Source organism: Tribolium castaneum, chromosome 1 (assembly GCF_031307605.1).
Source record: "Tribolium castaneum strain GA2 chromosome 1, icTriCast1.1, whole genome shotgun sequence".
In the NCBI taxonomy this organism is placed as follows: domain Eukaryota; kingdom Metazoa; phylum Arthropoda; class Insecta; order Coleoptera; family Tenebrionidae; genus Tribolium; species Tribolium castaneum.
This window is the reverse complement of record NC_087394.1, coordinates 8,195,374-8,215,127: the sequence shown is the minus strand read 5'-3', so window position 1 is coordinate 8,215,127 and position 19,754 is coordinate 8,195,374. Positions and strand designations below refer to the sequence as shown.

The following is a 19,754-nucleotide window of genomic DNA, read 5'->3' as shown; positions in this document are numbered from 1 at the left end:
GATAAAATTATGGAATAATTCTATTAAAAGTATAATATATTTTGTTGTGGATAAAATGCTCGAACAGATATTTTTTTTTAAGTAAACCATTCCCAATATTATTAATTCTATTTTTTTAAATAAAAACCCCATTTTTTTAGCCGCATCAAAGCTGGAAAAAATAAATGCTACATAATAATATTCCCACAATAAAACATTTTCAACAATGTGTTAACTTTAGTATAAAAAAAAACAAATATTTAACAAAAAAATACTACAGAGCCATCCTCCAACCTCTTCACAATGATAATCCTGTGGGCAAAATTTTCTTGTACTACAGTCCAGAAATTGTTATAAACAACTTAAGGACTAATGTTTTTTGAATCTTTTAAATTGATTGTCTCTTAAGAGAAAAATTAAAGGACTGGTTTCACTTTTGCATTAAACAAACATCAAACTATTTTAACTACAAAAAATACTTATGCTAATATGTTTCAATTTATTCCTACTCTCTTGTAATACCACTGACGAACATAATTACTAAATGTAATAATTTCTGCTTTAGGTCTTTATAAGTAAATTTTATTAAATTTAAATTTAGATATCCGTAAGAGTAACATTAAAGTTATTATTAGCTGAATATTTTACTTAATGTTTAAGGTTAAATATATTTTGAGTAATTAGTAACAGGTGTCTTCATTTTTTAAATTGTTTGTCCTTTCACTATGAACTTTTTTCTTTACAGTGGTGAAGGCCCTACTTTTCTAGGATTCTTAGTTTTTATAAAACATTTTTTTAAGAGTGTAAAACATCAGTGTTCCAAAAATGGAAAAAATAGGGTGTTCCATTTAAAAAAATTATTGTAGCTAATTTCGAAAACAGCCTGTACCTGCTCTTGAGAATAATTTTAAATGAATCAGGGGGTCAGTATCTTCCAGCTTTTCTAAAAAAAATATTAATATTTAATTTTTATGTTATGGTACACCCAAGTAACAATTTGGATGCTGGTTAAAGACCTATTACGGTTTTGTAAAAGTTTTATGAAGGTAGTTTGTAAACAATAAAGAAATTTTCAAGCAAGTAGACAAGAATCTAATGTAAAAGAAAGAAAAATTTTGAATGGTGCCTAGAAAACAAAATTGAAGAGGAATCTAGAGAAAAATCTTTAAAAGTATCTCAGAATGGATTTAGTACTACAAAGAAATCAAAAAATTGTCCAAATTTTAGATCTGGTGGAAGCAGATCTTAAAAAAATCCAGAGAAGAGTGCAGAACCAAAGCTCAAAAAATAATAAAAAAAACATCATCAAATACGACTGTGAAATGAAATCTTATAAAATAACAATAAAAAAATTGGATTTAAGAACGACTTATTTAAAAAATAATCAGAGAAGAATTTATTACGAAGTTCAAGAGAAGAGTACAGAAACAGTGGTACATTATTTTAACCAAACTCACAAAACTACAAAAGAATTAAAAATAAACAGTAGAAAAAGAAGAACGTTTATCTCGTTGTTTTTGTTATCAGTGTCTTGTGCAATAAATAAATATCAGTGTGTTTGCAAATTTCATTTACTTTTTTCTTCTTTAAACGTGGGAAATGTTGATTTTTTGCACAGTTGGCAACATTACCCTCTCCTCCCCTACTTGTCTTTGACAGATTGACATTTTTGACATGTGTTTGACATCAAGCGCAAACAAAACGGTAAAATTTGAAACTTTTAAATTACAATTCTTCACAATTGTGTTATTTCAGTGAAATTGGCATGGTTGGACGTATTACGGTAAATAATGTCCGACTCACTACCCATCCCCGACTTTGAAACGACCCCCAGCGATTGTAACAGCCCCCAAATTCAAGAACTGAACAACTTGCGGCACCTCCTCAAATTACAACGCGACAGGTACACCCACCTCCAAATACTATACCAAGCTGTGCCCGATTTTATATCCACTGCTGGTGCCTTGAACCCTGATCTTGCAACCAAAGTGGAAAATATTTTACATGAGCAAAGTTGCCAGCAAGTTGAGGTGTTAGACAATGAAAACACACAGTTACTAGGATTACAATCTTCAGGACACAGTGAGTTAAGCTTTAACGAAGGTCTCACTCTCAGAAAAGCAATAGGGCTCATTTTGGAGCACAAATACAAGAAAGTTTGTGACGAGTTTTTGAAAGCAACTTCGCAGAATGTGAACTCAGTGGATGGACGTGACGGTTGCGATTTCAGTGTCAGGCCTGAAGATAACACGTTGGTGGTGTTGAAGAAAAAACTGGAGGAGCAACAGCAAAAGTATTTAGAAAATGTATTAACTGAAGAGAAGGTTTTGGAAGATATTGCTAAACTGCGACTGGAAAAATTACCAAAAGTGTGTGATGAAAAAATAAAAGAATGTCAAATGGGGGCCCAAGTGGGCGAACTAAAAACGAAACTTGCGCGCGAGACTTCCAGAATTGACGTATTTATGGAGAGAAGCAACTCGTTGAAAGCCTACAAGGAGCTGCTAAAGGATATAAAGGAGCAACAACTTGAATGTGAGAGCGAGATTAAACACTTGCAAGAGATGAGGGAGAAGTACAAACAAGTGGCCTGCAAGCAGTTTGATCAGATCTTGAAGTCCTACGTGGAATACAAAGCCTCGCTTTCAAGAAAGGAAATGATGTATAAAGCTTATTGTAAATAACTATTTTTATATTATATTTCTAACACTTTTGCTACATTTTTATTTAAACAAAATACAAAATTGTAATAGTAGAAAAACGTCAGAAGTCACAGTGATTTTTGCAAGCAAAACAAAACAGGCACACAATTCTTTACAAAACCGTTTTCTATTCATTAGTTAGCCTTTGTGATTAAGAATAGTACACGCAAAGTCTCGTCGATATTTCCCTAATCTTATGCTTAAGAGTAATACCGATTATAATACATGGAAATGATTATTTAAACAGATGCAGTAATTAACATTAATACACACAAGTATCTTATATTACATAGAACACATTTGTAGATTAAACAAAGTTGACTTATTAGAAGCCCTTTCATATTAAAGGTCTGATCATAGATCGAAATTGTTTTTTTGTTTTAGGGTGAACTACAGGCCGAGTCTGCTAAAAGTATATTTTTACTGTAGTTAAAAAATAATCACACAGAACTCACTACTGAGTGTTTGTTACTAAATTTTTTTTCTGTTTTTATAATTAAATTTAATGAATTACTGAAAAAATAGTTTTTTTTATAATTTCTATTAATATTCTTAAAGAAACGTTTTTTTGTGCAAAAAAAAACTAAAAATAAGCCTATTCGTTGTATAGCTCACAATTAATTTTAATTTGCGATTAATTTGACCTTTGGTCAATTAAATGTTAACTTAATTCGTTAGTCAATTAATTTTTAGGGTTCATTGTAAGCTACATAAGGAATAAGCTTTGAAAAAGGTTTAATAAAAACCGAAACGTCAGCTGAAGTGGTAAATTTATTTACACCCAGTTCATTGCCCGTAACAACTTTAATAAGTTATAAGGAATAAACTTAATTTTTTATGGGGTTAGTAACATTTTTTTAAATATTTTTTTGGACAAGACATTTAAGTTTTAACTATGCTGAGAACGTATGAAAAAATCCGTGTCATTTAAAACGAAAATGGAAAAAAAATCTTTTCATTTAATTTTGTTATTAAAAAATACAATAGCGAAAACACAAGCTTAAAGTTCGTGGACTGTCGTTAAGTTTTTTCAATTTTTTTTTGTTGGAATATTTTAATTTAAAAACACGTTGCTATGGAAAACATATTTTAAAATAGTGGTAATAATCTAGGATTCAGGTATTAAAAAGAAGGCTTAAAATGTTACCAACAAAAAACCTGTTAAAATTGGTTACAAATATTTAATCCAATTGTAAAAGAATATTTTATTTATTATTTTTCTCTCAGTCCTTATTCCATGTTCAGTCTATTAAAAAAATATTTTTTTCAAAAAATAAATGAAGTATTTAACACCAAATATGAAAATACAGTAAAATATACTCTTAAATTGTTATTAAATTATTGTTAAAGGAAAATAACAAACAAAATGTTTGGATTTCGGTCCTAAATAGTTGAATTTTGTTTTTTGAGAAAACCCAACATTCAAATCTTGTGAAAATATTCCAATTATAAATCAAAAAGAATAAATTGTTTTATCTAATAAAAAAGACACTGTCCAAAATTATATTCAACACAGTTTTTTCTTTAAATGCTTTGAAATAGGTAATGTTGCAAAAATGTTTTATTATGAAAATGTTACGGTCTTACGGTATTTTTTTCAGTGTTTCCACGTATTTTTTTATTAAAAATAAAGCTTTAATTTCAACTGCGTAAAAGTAATTCAGAATCGTAAGTTCTTTTTTGGAAGATGTTAATTGTAATTTAAAAATAGACTTTTTATACGTAAATTGGGATTGAAATTTAAAATAACAAAATACTACAGAAAACAAAAGCTATATACTTGATTACCACTGCTTTTATTTATTACCTAATTTTAATTAAAAAATATTTAACAACTTCAACATTTTTTTCAACAGCTGAAAAGAGTAAAATATTAATTACAACTTATTCTCTGAAATACAATTTGTAACTTCCGAATAAAAAAAAATGTTTTCCCAAACCAAAGTAACTAATCTGAACTTCAATTGACGTTATTTGAAGTTGAAAAGAGTGTAGTTAGAAAGAATCACTTTGTTTATAATTTTTGATGAAAAAAATTGCTTTCAAATTTCGAATATTCACTTCAAATAGTTCAAAAAAACTATTTTTTTGTGGTCATTATCAGACAATTTACAAAAACAATAGAGTTTCTTATGTTTCTAACTTCTCGGCTGCAGATCTCTAAAAAAATGTTAAAAGGCTAAAGCTCATACTTTTTACTTTTAAGCTAAACTAATTTTTTGTTTTATACTTTTTCCAATTTATTTCAGAACAAAGAAAGTAGTATTTGAATATCAGAAACCATCTTCTGAACTACAATTAATACCTTCTAAAATACTGAAATTATCGGAAATTAATCTTTCAGAATTAATCATTCTCAACTACAATTGGAAAAGATGTAGTACCATTCATAACATAACACTATTGATTTAACCGTGATCACTGATCAGACCGTTATCATAAGAATTGGTTTATAACTTTATTATTATTAGTATTGTGGTAATATGACAAAATCAAGGACAAATTTAATAAAAAGTAGATGAAAAATGCATTCAATGCATTTCTACAACGTAATAGCCTCTCATGAGATCAAAGACAAAATTTAATAGATTAGAAAACACCTGGAAATAACATAACGGTTTCTGGAACGATTTAGCCTTAGATAAATTTAATCGCTGATTTGTTTGGTGTTAGGTTACGTTAAATCGTTCCGGAAACCAATAAAGCAATACATTTAAGGTCTTAGCACCAATACTTTACTTGCACTAATACTCAATCACTGTCACTGTGATCCGTTCCACCTTGAATGAGCAACGGAGTACAACTCTTGTCTTCCAGCATTCCATGTTCAACTAAAAAACTCTGAATGTCTTCAGGCTCAAAATCAGTGCCAAGATCATCCGACAATCGAATAAAATTCCCGACAAGTTGTCCCCCTTTATAGATAAGTAAAGCCGGAACTCCGTCTGTTTTAAACCGCATACTCATCCCAGCCCTTGAGCCAACAATTGAACAGAATTTCACATTTTCGTAAGTTTTGCAAAGCTGTTTTAAGCACACGTTCATTGTGCGACAGGCTTCCACATTGTCTTCGTAAATGTGTACAACGATAGTCACCGATTTATGCTCCTTGTCAATTGCGTCGAGGAGTTCACCACTGCTTTTTAAAACTATTACCTCACCTGAAAAAACAACTGCGTTATTTAAGTTATTATTCAAAGATTATTCAAAAATCGACCGTTCAGTTCCGGAGATATTCAATTTCCAAGATTGAGTTTTTATTTATTTACGTATTTGGGATTACAAGCAATAAACAAAACCAAACAAATGTGCAAATGTATACAAAAGAACTCTTACAATTTTCATTAAAAAAAAACAAAAAAAAATAACAATATACAGGCTGACCTAGCAATTGGAAAAGTCCATTTTTGACTCTTAAATAAATGAGAAATATATATACCTTTTTACAAAAGCCGTAGATACTACCAAAGATTACTTAAAACATACTGAGTGTTTCTGAAATGAGCTACAATGTAAGCTTATGTTTTTTTAAATGAAAGTTTTAGTGCATTTGTGAACGTACTTGTAATAATAATTTTTTAATTATAATAATAATTTAATATTGATGATTTTCATCTAAACTTGCATTGGTCAATTCTGTTTAGTTTTTGAAATAATTTCATTTTTTGACGAAAACACGCTATTTTTAAATATTTTTCACAAAAACTAATAATCCTAGAAAACTAGGACTTTCAACAAAGTTTATCAAGATTATTTTTTGGCAAAACTTTGAAAAATGGGTGAGCTTCTCTCTTGAAAAAAAAAGATCAATCCAACAAAACTCTATGGTCATATATTTATGATCTTTTGGTCTGTTTCAGCGAAATTACGCAATTACTGACAAAAAAACCAACAAAAAATGTAATAGAAACCTAATCATAGGAATTGTAAGAAAACAAAAACAGTGAGCGATAAAATTATGGAATAATTCTATTAAAAGTATAATATATTTTGTTGTGGATAAAATGCTCGAACAGATATTTTTTTTTAAGTAAACCATTCCCAATATTATTAATTCTATTTTTTTAAATAAAAACCCCATTTTTTTAGCCGCATCAAAGCTGGAAAAAATAAATGCTACATAATAATATTCCCACAATAAAACATTTTCAACAATGTGTTAACTTTAGTATAAAAAAAAACAAATATTTAACAAAAAAATACTACAGAGCCATCCTCCAACCTCTTCACAATGATAATCCTGTGGGCAAAATTTTCTTGTACTACAGTCCAGAAATTGTTATAAACAACTTAAGGACTAATGTTTTTTGAATCTTTTAAATTGATTGTCTCTTAAGAGAAAAATTAAAGGACTGGTTTCACTTTTGCATTAAACAAACATCAAACTATTTTAACTACAAAAAATACTTATGCTAATATGTTTCAATTTATTCCTACTCTCTTGTAATACCACTGACGAACATAATTACTAAATGTAATAATTTCTGCTTTAGGTCTTTATAAGTAAATTTTATTAAATTTAAATTTAGATATCCGTAAGAGTAACATTAAAGTTATTATTAGCTGAATATTTTACTTAATGTTTAAGGTTAAATATATTTTGAGTAATTAGTAACAGGTGTCTTCATTTTTTAAATTGTTTGTCCTTTCACTATGAACTTTTTTCTTTACAGTGGTGAAGGCCCTACTTTTCTAGGATTCTTAGTTTTTATAAAACATTTTTTTAAGAGTGTAAAACATCAGTGTTCCAAAAATGGAAAAAATAGGGTGTTCCATTTAAAAAAATTATTGTAGCTAATTTCGAAAACAGCCTGTACCTGCTCTTGAGAATAATTTTAAATGAATCAGGGGGTCAGTATCTTCCAGCTTTTCTAAAAAAAATATTAATATTTAATTTTTATGTTATGGTACACCCAAGTAACAATTTGGATGCTGGTTAAAGACCTATTACGGTTTTGTAAAAGTTTTATGAAGGTAGTTTGTAGTTGAGTTGCTGTAAAATAATCTTGTCTACAGGTATTGTCAGCCAATTCTTCTCATCAAGAAATATTAAAACCATAAATTCTTAAGATAGTTTAACAAAAGTTTTATAACAATCTTATAATTGCCTTCTGTTTAAAATTTTTTACTCTAGGGCAATTTTATTTGGTCAATAGGTGTAATAAAACCATAATTACTTCTTAAGTGTTTATTTAATCAAAATATAAATCAAACACGATAACTCTAAGAGATTTAATTACCTCAGCATTTAGTGACCTTTAAAATTAAAAATTAAATCAGCTCTGCTTTGAACACAGTTAAAATTTCTGACGGGAAACATTTACAATAGACTTAGAATTTATAATAAAACCATCTTAAAACCAAGTGGTTTTTTAAAAGTTCTGTCTAGAAGTTTTTTGTTTTACCTGAATAAATAATATGTCTTATAGCAGTTTTTATAAAAATTATTTATACTTAGCTAAAACTTATTGACTTACTTTTATTGAGAGTTAATTTTCTTCTAAATAATTTTACATAAACGATGTAGTTTTATGAATTCAGCCATATTTTACTGCTGTTTGACTTAAAATTAAAAAATATGCACTTTTTAACCATTAAAGAAATGGTGGTAATTTTTGTTTTTTGCTTTTGTCAGCAGTAAAACTTAGTATATCACCCAAAAAGTCTACTAGAATCAATTTAAAGAATTAACGCAAATTTTTTATGCTAAACTTCGATAACATCATGTTTTATAAGACTCTTTGAGCATGTCTTAAAACCATTTTTAAGCAATAAACGAGTTTTATAAATAAGTTCTTCAAGAGTAGGGTTTTTAAAGGGTGTTTGGTTTTAAGACACTCCTGTAGGTATTGTTAAGGCAAATATATTATTCTTAATAGATTTAAGAACTACTCTTTCTTATAGCATTTTTCCAAACTATCATAAAACTTATTAAATTTGTTACTTGGGTATGTCTTGGAAACTTCAATTACGTATTTGCGTATAACAAATCCTTCCTACGATTTTAATGAAAACACAAATCAACACTAAAAAATACCTAGTAAGTATTTTAAAGAAAAAAATAACTTGTAGTTATCGCACAAATTTGGAAGAAAATCGACTTGTTAACACAAAAAAGCTCACCAAATTTGATGTTATGGTTTGTCTGAAGCAGCATTTCCTGCATCCTTTGCTTCTGGTAGTTTAACAAGAAATCATCATTCAACAATTCGGCCAAATCTGGGTCTTCCAAAGCCGCTTTTTCCCGCTCTTCATCCAAGGCCGATTGAACCGTCAAAGTCAGTTTCTTCATGAGGGCGATTTTCTCGCTTTCGTCCTCCGCCCGTTTTTCATTCTCCAGTTGTTTGTACCTTTGCCAGTCCTTGATCACTCCTTTGGGGCCCGTGTTGGAGGACGTCCCCTCCCATTTATTGACTTCAGGGGGCGTCGCATCAACGGGTTCTGTTTTCTTGTTTTGTTCCTCAGAATCGGAATCACCCTCACTTTCCTCACTGCTGCTGCAGTAATTGTGCAATTTTTCGCCGAGAATCTTGTCTTCTAACGTTGCCATTTTCGATCAACGTTGTTAATTGAAAGATCAAGTAATTTCGCCTAATTTAAGAATAGCACAAGGACGAATTTAATGCACAATATGACAGGAACAACAAATGTTCGCTCAAAAATAAACGGAACGGGAAAACGAACGAGGCCTCAAATAAACAAAAACTCTAACCCTAAAATTTTGACAAGTGTGACAATTGTCAAAGTCACACTAAAAATGACCAAAAACCATAGTTAAGTAAAGAAGTTTACTTTAATTAATGACTGATGACTCGAACTCGGTTAAAAATCGTATTTAGTTTGACTACATTCATTAAAAAGTTTAATTTTTCAAAAAACCGCTCGTTTTCTTGAACATTTACTAGTCGGTGTGTTGGCAGCGCTTTTTTTCGTCTGTCAAAAACTCGGCGTTTTTTGGCGCACATTGAAATACCGTTGAATTTTGTGTTAGTTGTGATAAAATTGCAAAATGCCACCCAAAAAAGCTGCATCTGGTGCCAAGACAGCCACCAAGGTGAGCTAAAACAGTTACTGGTACCTTTTTGTGTGTAATTATTTTGCCAAACTGTTTTGAGTGAATTTTAACCAAAATTAACTCTTGTAGTAAATAGCAGTGATAAAGGCTGCACTTATCATTTCTTAATACATTTGAAGATTCTCATTCTTTGCCTTTAATATTCTCGGATTCTTTAGTACAAGTTCCTATTTTCTACAAGTTTTTTGGTGGTTTTGTAACCCTACTTTATTAACCCTTCTTGTAACGGAAATGCTACAACGCAATATCTAACCCTACAGACGATAGAAGAATATGTTGCAAAATATGCTTAAATTTTCGGTTGTGAATAGATATTTGCTGAGATTTTCGCATATTCAGTCAGTGCAATACCCCTTTTCAAAACGAAACATAATTCAGCTTCTAAAGCCCCTTTGTGTTGGAGTTACACAAAAGCCTTGGTTTAACGAATTTAACCAGTGGCTTAACTGTGCAAAAAATGTGCACACGAGTTCAGGGATGCATATCATATATTTTGTATGTATATTTTATTAGTTTTGTTGTGTTTTATTATTTTTTTTTTTTCATTCGGAAACTGTACGACTTATACGAACAGGGTGTCTCGAGAGTGTCTATTATTTATGAATATGTTTCAGTCTTTTTGCTAATGAATAATGATCTTAAATTTTATAATGTAATAAAAACTAATAATGATTGTCAAGTTTTGCAGAGTAACATCAATAATATTCTCAAGTGGTGCGAAATAGATTAAACTTAAATGTTTAAAATGTTTTATCGACTTACACAAATTAAAAAAAAACGATTATGTGTAACTATAATAATTAATGGACAAACTTTACAAAGAACAGATTTAAATTTAAAAATTTAACAATTAACCTACGGGAAGAAACTCGTATCAGAAAAGTTATCTTAAGAATCGCATTCTTAACATAAATTATTGAACAATAAGATAGATTGCATTAATTTTGTAAATAAGATGATTTAGCAGTAGTTGTAGTTGTAATATTCATTTTTATTCTTTTAATTTCATAAAAAATCTTGTATTTCAGATTTTTTTTTAATTTAATGGTAGGCAATATTATTATTACCAGTATTATTATTATTATTATTGTAATAATTTAATAGTGCAAATAGGTCTGTGCGAATAGAACTGTAGAACATTGTAAAAGGGGGCTATGATGCCTCCTGGTCAACTTTGTAGCTCAAATTAGTTTGATTATGGCAAAGAATATGGTATTACTAGAATGAAAGCCCATTCAATTTCGATTTTTTTCTCTGTATTTTTTTGTAAAATGTATCGTTTTCGAGTAAAATAATAAAAGATGTAATTGCACAGACATCGAAGTGTTTCAAAAAAGGTTTTTAGAAAAAAATAGGTCTGTGGTTGAAACATTTACACTCGCGAGACAGCCTGTATAATAATTTAGGTAACTTAAATATGATTTATTTATTTATTTATTGTTTTCTTAATGTTTAGGCTAAAACTGAGACCAAGGCCACAAAAAAGAAAGTGGAAAAAGAGGCTAAACCTGATGTCAAAGTAAGTATATTATAAATAGAAATTAAGACAATTCTACTTATACTTTTTATGGTAACATATTTTCAACATAAAAGAGTAATTGATTATAGTAGTTTCTTTTTGTCACAAATACCTAATAATGTGAACATTTCATTTCACTTTATTTATTAGTTGTTACACAGTATAACTAACACAGAACTAAAAAAAATGAGCAGAAATTTTGATTAAAACGCGAAACCTTTATTTTCGGGCGAAAGTTTTTAATTGTTGCAAAATATTACCTAAATATTCAAAATATCGATTTTATTATTTATTTTAAAAACAAAATCCCTGTATTAAAAAAGCATCTATCTGAAGTAGTTGGACGAAATTAAAAAACGGGTTTTGTTTTCGTACTTCAGATCTATCATTTGATAAGCGAAGACATTCCTGAAGTCACCAGATGCAAAAAAAACTGCATGCTAGAAAAAATTCCACTATCTTATAAATAGTTATAATAAAGTCAAACTTTTTCACCAAATATATTTTTGTTTTTTTTTAATCATATGTAATTTTCTGCTTAATTTAAACCAATTAATTTATATTATTATGCTCATGCATCTTCGGAAGATTATTTACAATAATTACGTCTTTATTTAAGAAAAATCTTTTTTTGACACAGATTATGTAATTTTTTTTCTAATTTTGTTTTGTAAAAGTTGGTCAATTTTGGGTTTCAAAACAACAGTGTAAGACCTGTTAAAAAAGCTGAAGAAACATTATGTACCTCAACAACTAAATAAAAACTAGTTATTACTATCATAATCCAGAAATAAATATTTATATTTGGTTTAAATGCAATAAATATTTATGACATTTTAGCCTAAAACTTCCAAGAAGGAACAACCACCAGCTGAACCAACTGAAGTTACAAACGGAACAAATGAAAAAAAAATTACAAAACGCAATAAAGCAGAAGTGAGTATATGTTGCCACCAAGTCTTTTTTGTTTTATGAAGTGTATTTTAGCCTGTAAGCGTTGAAAATGTCGAGGAAACTGTTGCACCTAAAGCAAGGAAAAACAAGGTATTTATATTTTACTTGAAGTGAATTTTTGTGATAATTTCCACAAAAAAAAGTGTGGTTCAGTTCTAAATAATTTACAATAATTGTAATTTTTTAGGCTACATCTTCCAAGAAGGAAAATACTAAAGTACCACCTGCTGAACCAGCTGAAGGTGAAAACGAGACAACCGAAAAAAGAATAACAAAACGTAGGAAAGCAGCAGAAGTGAGTATATTGCCACCAAGTTTTAGTTGTTTTACAAGATCTGTTCTAGCCCGTAAGCGCTGAAAGTAAGGAGGAACCTAAGGCAAAGAAAACTAAGGTATTTTATTTTTCACTTGTAATAGAATTTGAAGAATAACACAAAACTTTATAGGGTAAAACTGCCAAGAAGGCAGACAGTGGAAATAAAGAAGAAACCCAAGTGGAAGAAGCGAAAAAACCTCAAAAACGCAAAGCTGTTGCTAGTAAGAAAGAGACTGAGCCAGATAGTACAAAGGCGCCTAAAAATTCGACAGTAACTAATTGGGAAAATATAAATTTCAAATGCACTACGAAATCCCCGAAAGGAAAAGCTCCCAACTTTCATATCACTACGTGGAATGTAGGCGGATTAAGAAGCTGGTTAAAGAAGGGATGCCTTGATATCCTGAAGTATGACGAACCAGATATACTTTGTATTCAAGAGACTAAGTGCGCTGTAGATAAATTACCAGAAGAAGTCAAGACTATAGAAGGTTATGAAACATTGTGGTGTAGTAGCGATAAAGATGGCTATGCAGGTGTAGGCATTATGGTTAAAGATAAACCACTTAATGTTATTTATGGGATTGACTCTAAAGAACATGATACAGAGGGCAGATGTATCACTGTGGAGTATGAAACTTTCTTTGTAGTCAACGTATATGTCCCCAATGCAGGTAAATGTTTAATTTTTTTTTATCTGGAGAGAATTTATTTAGTAAAAGACTCACTACTTTTATTAAAAAAAAAATACAACGCTTTTTAACCAATGTTTTGATTTTTGAAATTTGTTGAATCTTAAATGATAAATGTGTGTGTGTGTGTGTGTGTTCTTTAAACCAAGTGTTAATTGGTCCCATATTTGTTCAGTAAATTGTAAATAAAAAAGTTGGAGTTATGTGGATAGCCAATCATAAAATAGCGAAAAATTATTGAAAATGTGAGAATTTCTGACCCGACGTCAGCAATGTTTCTTTTTGGATCAGCCAGTCACAGAACAAGAGATAGAAAACTTGCCAACAAAGGTAGCTTGAAAGGTCTAGCGAACTTTTTGGCTATAAATATCAAATTCTAATGTGTTCTAGGTTCTAATTACCAAATTATCTTCTTTTTTATAAGTGTATTTAATACTTTTTGTGTAAAATTTCGAGAAAATTGTCTCTAGTGCATTTTTTAAGACCAATAATGTCAGGAAATGTGTTTACTCCAAGGTTTAAATGTCTTTGGCCTATAAAATGCGGTGATTTTTGCCTTATTTCTGACGAAATTCTTTGAAATAGTTTCGTATTTAGTCGATTATATTTCTTAAAAACTTAATGACTGGAATGTCTTTTAAGTAAAATAAAATTTGTGGAATTGGAATAAAAAAACATCAAACGAAACTAATAACTTATCTTCATGCAGTTTGATACAACTATTTGATTTTACTTATAAATTTTAAAGATATTTTAATTGAAAAACTAGGCTGCTGACTTTTCCGATTTGTGAATTTTTGGAAGACAATAAAAGTTTAGGAACAATTGAATTTAGAATGATTTTTGTGAAATCTCGTAAAATACTTGTTGAAACAATAAAAAAGGCAATAATTATTTATGTTGACCTAAACCACAGTTGTCCAACTTTTTTTCTAGTTTTTAGAACGTGTTTACACCAAGGATTATACAAACCGCTTGAAAAAAGGCGAAATATTATCATAATCAAATAAATTCAGTGGTTTTCCGCTACTTTTAGCCACATTTCGCGAACTTTTTAGTAGAAAATTTTTGGACTAATTTAATAATTTTTCTCCTCATTCTGAGTTATATATTATTCGTCAATAATTTGTTGATCCGAATTGTTTTGGAACAACAGGCCTTCTAAGTAGATTAAAATTTGTGAAATTGGTACACCTTAAAAATAATTATGTCATTTTTGACTTATGTTCAGATTTTTCTTAATTTTTAGAATGCGCTTATACTAAGCATTAAATAAAAGTCCTTGGCCTTCATTTTTGACGTATGTTCAGATTTTTCTTAATTTTTAGATGCGCTTATACCAAGGATTAAATAAAAGTCCTTGGCCTTCTTACTCGAAAATACAAAAACCCTTCATTTTAAACATTAATTTTATTTTTGCTTACGTTGCGCATTAGATTTATATTTTAATTTATAAAAAAAATAAATAAATAAAAAATGTTTGAGTTGATTTAACATTGTATCAATTCGTAATAAAATACAGCCACATTTTTTGGTTCTTCGAGCCGGATATCTTACGATTTGTCATTGACAATGCTTTGTTTATGATTAACTGTGGACTGTATTTTATGATAAATTGATGCATTGTTCAATCAAACTATTTTTTTTTAACTGATAATGTTACTACAAGATGGTATCATTTTATAAATGAAAATATAAGTTGAGTGAGCAACACATTTTTGAGGAAACTCTTCCAAATACTGGCGTTTTTGCCTGATAAACTTGATAGAACGTTCGAAAAAAATTATTCACCTTTAAACACAAAAAAAAGGCAAACATAACAGTTTTCGAATACTTTTCGGTGTATTTTTGCCATATTTTTCAAAACATTTGCCTGACAGGGCCAAAAACATGCTAAACCCCTTAAAAAAAAAATGATGCCACGATCATTTGATCAAACAAATTTAGTTGTTTTTCTGTCAGTTTTAGCAAAATCTGTTCTTTATTTTTCGCTTAAGGAAAGAGAAAAGAAGATTCTATTTTTGAATTAATGTAATAACAATTTTTCGCCTCATTCTGATTGTATGCTTCACAATTTTTATTTAAAGTATTTTTCCTAGCTCTTACCTAAAGATTGTGAACAATCTTGAACAAACAACCTTCTCACGGGTTAATTAAACGTTTTTTACAGGAATTTGTTTCAAAATTTCAAATATCTCCCCCAAATCTTAATTTAAAGGCTTACGAGTATTTGAATCGACCAAATCTCAAATATTTTATTTAAAAGCTTTTGTATGAGAGATTTATCGATGTGACGTAAAGGATAATATATTTAGTACGAAGTCAGGACCATTTCTCTTAAATTAGTTTGTATGTTTACTCTCATCTAAAGATAACCAAAGGCACTGTTTGTTTTTTTTTTTAATAAAAGTTTGATGTGTCGGGTTTATATCGAATTCATTATTTTCACACCAACGATCGAACAGTAAGTAATTCATTCGCATTTATTAACAGGTCGAAAACTAGTCACCTTGCCAAAACGTTTAGATTGGAACGAACAATTCGAGAAGTTTATTAAAAATTTGGACTCCCAAAAACCAGTCATAATTTGTGGGGATATGAACGTGGCACACAAAGAGATTGACTTGGCCAATCCCAAAACCAACACCAAAAATGCTGGGTTTACAGTGGAGGAACGTGACGGCATGACTGCTTTTCTTGGAAACGGTTATGTTGATATTTATCGCCACTTATATCCCGAGAAGGAAAAAGCTTACACTTTCTGGACCTACATGGGAAATGCCAGAGCTAAGAACGTTGGATGGTAAAATAATAATACTGTGCGATATCTAGTTTTAATATTAAATTTTTCAGGCGCTTGGATTATTTCTTAGTCTCCCAAAGATTTGTGGACAACGTTTGCGATAACATAATACATAGTGATGTTCTGGGGTCGGACCATTGCCCCCTTTCACTCCACATCCAGATTTAAGTGTTTGGGCCAGTTTTTCAACTTTTTTTATATTCGTTTGAGTTTTGTTTTTATTACATTACATGTGTCGAAATAAGTTTTAATAAATGCTGAATTTCCCTTTAAAATAGTAGGTTTGTCATTAAAACAAAGTTTCATTTTCCAATACTGTATTTACTATAGTTTGTACTAAATTAGTGTTCAATTTGTTTAGGAGTGTTTTTGTTACCTAACTCTCTGTCTTGTAGTGCCCCAACTTCTTTCAATAATTGTTTCTTCTCTTCGAAATAGTTTTTGAACCACTTGATATGTTCCCGTTTGGCGTCAACTGTCAAGTATGGATTTTTCGAAAGTCCGACACAGACCAACTCCATGAAGTGCCTCAAGGGCCCCTTTTGAGGACACCAAGGCTCTAAATACTTCTCAAGAAACACGTGCTCGGTAAAATAAACTTTCTTTTCCTCATCAAGCCCTAAAATTAGAAATATGACACGATACTTAACAAATTAGGCGCAACCTTGTTCGTTATCAATGGGAAATTTCCATATTTTCCCCTGTTCCGTCCACAAGATCATCTGTTGGAAATAATTGCTAGGAGGGTGAGTAACAGCCAGCTTTAAATCCCTCTGGTATAACTCGTTCCAAGTTTTGTTTTCAACGCCCTCACTAACGTAACTTGCTTTATCTGTGAAAATCCCCAAAGATTCGGCTCCGAAGAGATCAATTTTCTCGGTTGGTCTAAAATAATAATAATGTTAATGTTCAAGAGATAATTTTTAACTTACAGTTCTGTTCTTATTGGCCTGGCGCTCCTCGGCCTTCGTGTAAACATCGGTTTTTCCCCCGTTTTTCCTTGCAAAATTTTCCTAACTTGTTGTGCCTTGGATTGTTCACTAGGTGATTTCTCAGTATCAACTTTCATTCCTTTAACCAAATCACTACAATTTTTACAGTTTAATGAAACAGTAACTGAAAATTGTATACGAACACTAGATTAGACGCTTTGCCCTCTTCAGACGTCTTTAAAAGCTTCATCAATAATTCTGTCTCGGTTTGCTTCACATCTCCTCCCAACGTCTCTGCTACGTCCTTTACAACTCTGGTCATTTGTGTCTCTGCAACAAAATTGTTTTTGCAACAATCTAGAAGTTTTTAATTCTGTTCACCACTAGGTTTTTTCAAAACAGCATACTCAGATTGATTTCTTATAGAAACTTTTCTTATTTTTTTCTTTTTGAATTCAAATTGAAATATTCAAATATTTGATCTTCACGCGCCTTTTATACTTTGTTTTAAAAATGTATGGACCTTGGCTTACACCTGATAAAAAAATTTTTGTATGAGCGTAATATGGCATTGGACTAAGAATAAAAATTAATACTAACGATTGGATTGCTTATAATTCTTACAAACAAGAAGTTAAAAAAACTGCTAAAAGTATAAAATTAGACAGAAAAAATATGGTCAACTTTACGAAATTTAAACATCAAAACAGGAAAAGAAGCGATAACTTTATTGAAGAGGATGTTAATAATTACTTTTTCTGTTTGTGCTAATGCGACATTCTCGTTAGTAGGCAAAAAAATAAGGTGATAACATTTCAGCAAAGATATTAAAATTAAGTTCACCCATATTATCCTAAAAATGTGTAAAACCGCTTTATTGCGTCCTTTACCCAAAATAAAAAATCCAACGGCTTGCTATGACTTGAGAGCCATTAACACATTGCTTCTCTTAAAAATTTTAGGCAAAGTAATTTATAATCAAATTTAAAGCTATGTTGTTCTGAAGGTATAGTAATTAATAATAATAAACAATCGGAATATCGAAAAATTATAGTACTATTACAGCCCTGGGAAGAATTATTGCTTTAGAGCATTTCCCGAAAAATTATTGTAATGACGGAATTTCAAATCGCTAACGTAAAAAATTATAAAACAATTAATTTTAAAGTAAACTTAACAGACAAAATTGCCGGAAAGTAGGAGATCATCGGCATATTCCAAGTATTGTGTTTGTTTCTGGTTTTTGTCTCTAAAAATTTCATTAAAAAATTCGTTACATTTTCATCTTGAAGATTCTTCAAAATTTATGAATATCAGATAAGACTTCCGTTTGTTGAACTCTTTATTATCGACAGATATTACCTCTTTGTGTCTACAAAAGTGGAACCTAATGCTGATTAATAGGAACAGAGATAATATTGTACCATATTATATGCAAAGATAAGCTTTTCGCACAAATATTTTAATGAAAAACGACGCTTCTATTGTAAAAAATTATTCATGAAGTATACAATAATTACATAATATGAAGATTGTGCATCAGTTTTTTATAATTTATTTGAACTTAAATGGGCTTGAAGTTGGAGCAAGTTCTAAATTCTTCTTCAGCCTTAATTAAAAAAAATGGCACTTTTTTCCATGTGCGATTGCAATTGGCCACCTTCATTTAATTGCTTTCTGTCACATGATTATTTCGCATTTTCCTTACATTCTTGTAATTGGAAATTCCAATGTTAAGTATGTTGGCGTTTACATAGTTTTAAAACAGCTAATAGGTGTCTCTAAAACGTAAAAAAAATTATAATTATAATGATCTTGGAATTACGATTTAGAGAATATGTCAACTTGATTGTAAAGAGGTCTTATTTTGCTTTAAAAATTTGATATTCCAAGTACAATATTTTGAATTTGAGAAAACTGCGAATCATTGATGCTTTCTAAGCTTAACTATAGTCTTATTATTTATTATTCTTGTTTAGATTATCGTTCCAAATATCAAAAAATACAAAATTCGTGTGCTCGTTTTATTTATAAATTAAATAAATTTGGTATTTTATTTTATTTAAAGAGAAGTGGACTATTTTCGCAACAAAACAAAAGCATATTTTTCTCATTTCTAGTTTTTTTAGTGCAATTTTCGTATTTTTCCTTTATTGGAAGATTTATGTACTTTTCTATTTATATTTTGTTACTATTAAGAGGCTCATGTTTGAATATCAATCATGAATGATTTACCAGGAGTTTCCACCGGTTTTTTCTTCTCTTGCTGGCCCTGTCTCCTATTGGGAGGCTTCGCCAAATTAAGTTTCTTATCACTAGTCTGCACATCGTCCTAAAATCATTACACTTGTTTTTTGCTACTTGTGTAACAGCCAAATACCTCAATCATTGTCTTTAACAAGTTATTTAACTTTTTGAGGGCTTCGTTACTTTTCTTTGTGTCCTCATCCTTTTTCTGGACTTTCTTTTCATCGTCTGAACTGCTACTCAACTGTGCTACGTGCAAAACTCTTCCATGCACTTTTAAGAAGTTGCTCTTAATTTGGCCAAACCTGAAAATTATTTGACGTAATAGTGCTCCCATTATTGCATTAATGAGCCAACCTTGGTAAAAGGTGCACTTTACTCATTTTCACACAATAAAAACCCAAAAAATAATCAGAGGTTTTGTAGGTTAGGTTGGGTGGCTATGGCTATGGCTACGTCATTAGCCCATTTTCCGAAAGGTTTTAAAATTATTTTTGTAAGAAGAATATTGTATTAAATGAACTGGATACAGCGA

General features: G+C 30.0%; 4 protein-coding genes across 6 annotated transcripts; 2 read left to right on the top strand and 2 right to left on the bottom strand.

Moving 5' to 3' along the window:
• The first annotated feature begins 1,535 nt into the window (after positions 1 to 1,535).
• LOC103313145 (hypothetical protein) lies at positions 1,536 to 2,692 on the top strand. 2 transcript variants are annotated; one of them, XM_064354710.1, is made up of 3 exons: positions 1,536 to 1,683; positions 1,735 to 2,061; positions 2,107 to 2,692. In XM_064354710.1, the coding sequence occupies exons 2-3, from the start codon at positions 1,770 to 1,772 to the stop codon at positions 2,661 to 2,663; spliced, it is 849 nt and encodes a 282-aa protein (XP_064210780.1). In that variant the 5' UTR covers positions 1,536 to 1,683; positions 1,735 to 1,769; the 3' UTR covers positions 2,664 to 2,692. The 2 variants fall into 2 exon arrangements, with proteins under 2 accessions (XP_064210780.1, XP_008193864.2); XM_008195642.3 differs by having other exon boundaries at positions 1,735 to 2,692.
• On the bottom strand, positions 2,651 to 9,427 carry LOC655229 (uncharacterized protein). Its single transcript, XM_961744.4, has 2 exons — positions 8,805 to 9,427; positions 2,651 to 5,842 (listed from the first exon to the last, which is right to left on the bottom strand). Exons 1-2 carry the CDS (start codon positions 9,229 to 9,231, stop codon positions 5,433 to 5,435), a joined length of 837 nt encoding a protein of 278 aa, XP_966837.1. The 5' UTR covers positions 9,232 to 9,427; the 3' UTR covers positions 2,651 to 5,432.
• A 149-nt stretch (positions 9,428 to 9,576) lies between these two features.
• Positions 9,577 to 16,398, top strand: LOC655158 (exodeoxyribonuclease-like). Of its 2 annotated transcripts, none has more exons than XM_064354699.1 (9): positions 9,577 to 9,735; positions 11,213 to 11,275; positions 12,116 to 12,211; positions 12,263 to 12,319; positions 12,417 to 12,524; positions 12,574 to 12,621; positions 12,676 to 13,219; positions 15,731 to 16,040; positions 16,091 to 16,398. In XM_064354699.1, exons 1-9 carry the CDS (start codon positions 9,691 to 9,693, stop codon positions 16,206 to 16,208), a joined length of 1,389 nt encoding a protein of 462 aa, XP_064210769.1. In that variant the 5' UTR covers positions 9,577 to 9,690; the 3' UTR covers positions 16,209 to 16,398. The 2 variants fall into 2 exon arrangements, with proteins under 2 accessions (XP_064210769.1, XP_064210767.1); XM_064354697.1 differs by lacking the exon at positions 9,577 to 9,735 and adding an exon at positions 10,013 to 10,251.
• Positions 16,341 to 19,736, bottom strand: LOC103314928 (small ribosomal subunit protein mS31). The gene is made up of 7 exons (XM_064354708.1): positions 19,577 to 19,736; positions 19,353 to 19,524; positions 19,208 to 19,304; positions 17,176 to 17,302; positions 16,973 to 17,125; positions 16,705 to 16,925; positions 16,341 to 16,659 (listed from the first exon to the last, which is right to left on the bottom strand). Exons 1-7 carry the CDS (start codon positions 19,600 to 19,602, stop codon positions 16,382 to 16,384), a joined length of 1,074 nt encoding a protein of 357 aa, XP_064210778.1. The 5' UTR covers positions 19,603 to 19,736; the 3' UTR covers positions 16,341 to 16,381.
• Between the last annotated feature and the right edge of the window lie 18 nt (positions 19,737 to 19,754).

Coding starts and splice junctions, on each gene's coding strand:
- LOC103313145 (XM_008195642.3), top strand. CDS start 1,770: ATGTCCGACTCACTACCCATCCCCGACTTTGAAACGACCCCCAGCGAT.
- LOC655229 (XM_961744.4), bottom strand. CDS start 9,231: ATGGCAACGTTAGAAGACAAGATTCTCGGCGAAAAATTGCACAATTAC. Junction 5,843..8,804: donor AAACCATAACATCAAATTTG/GTGAGCTTTTTT, acceptor TTGTTTTTTCAG/GTGAGGTAATAGTTTTAAAA.
- LOC655158 (XM_064354697.1), top strand. CDS start 10,030: ATGTTGCAAAATATGCTTAAATTTTCGGTTGTGAATAGATATTTGCTG. Junction 12,525..12,573: donor AACGTAGGAAAGCAGCAGAA/GTGAGTATATTG, acceptor GATCTGTTCTAG/CCCGTAAGCGCTGAAAGTAA. Junction 13,220..15,730: donor CGTATATGTCCCCAATGCAG/GTAAATGTTTAA, acceptor ATTTATTAACAG/GTCGAAAACTAGTCACCTTG.
- LOC103314928 (XM_064354708.1), bottom strand. CDS start 19,602: ATGAGTAAAGTGCACCTTTTACCAAG. Junction 17,126..17,175: donor GGCAAAGCGTCTAATCTAGT/GTTCGTATACAA, acceptor TAAAAATTGTAG/TGATTTGGTTAAAGGAATGA. Junction 16,660..16,704: donor TCCCATTGATAACGAACAAG/GTTGCGCCTAAT, acceptor TTCTAATTTTAG/GGCTTGATGAGGAAAAGAAA.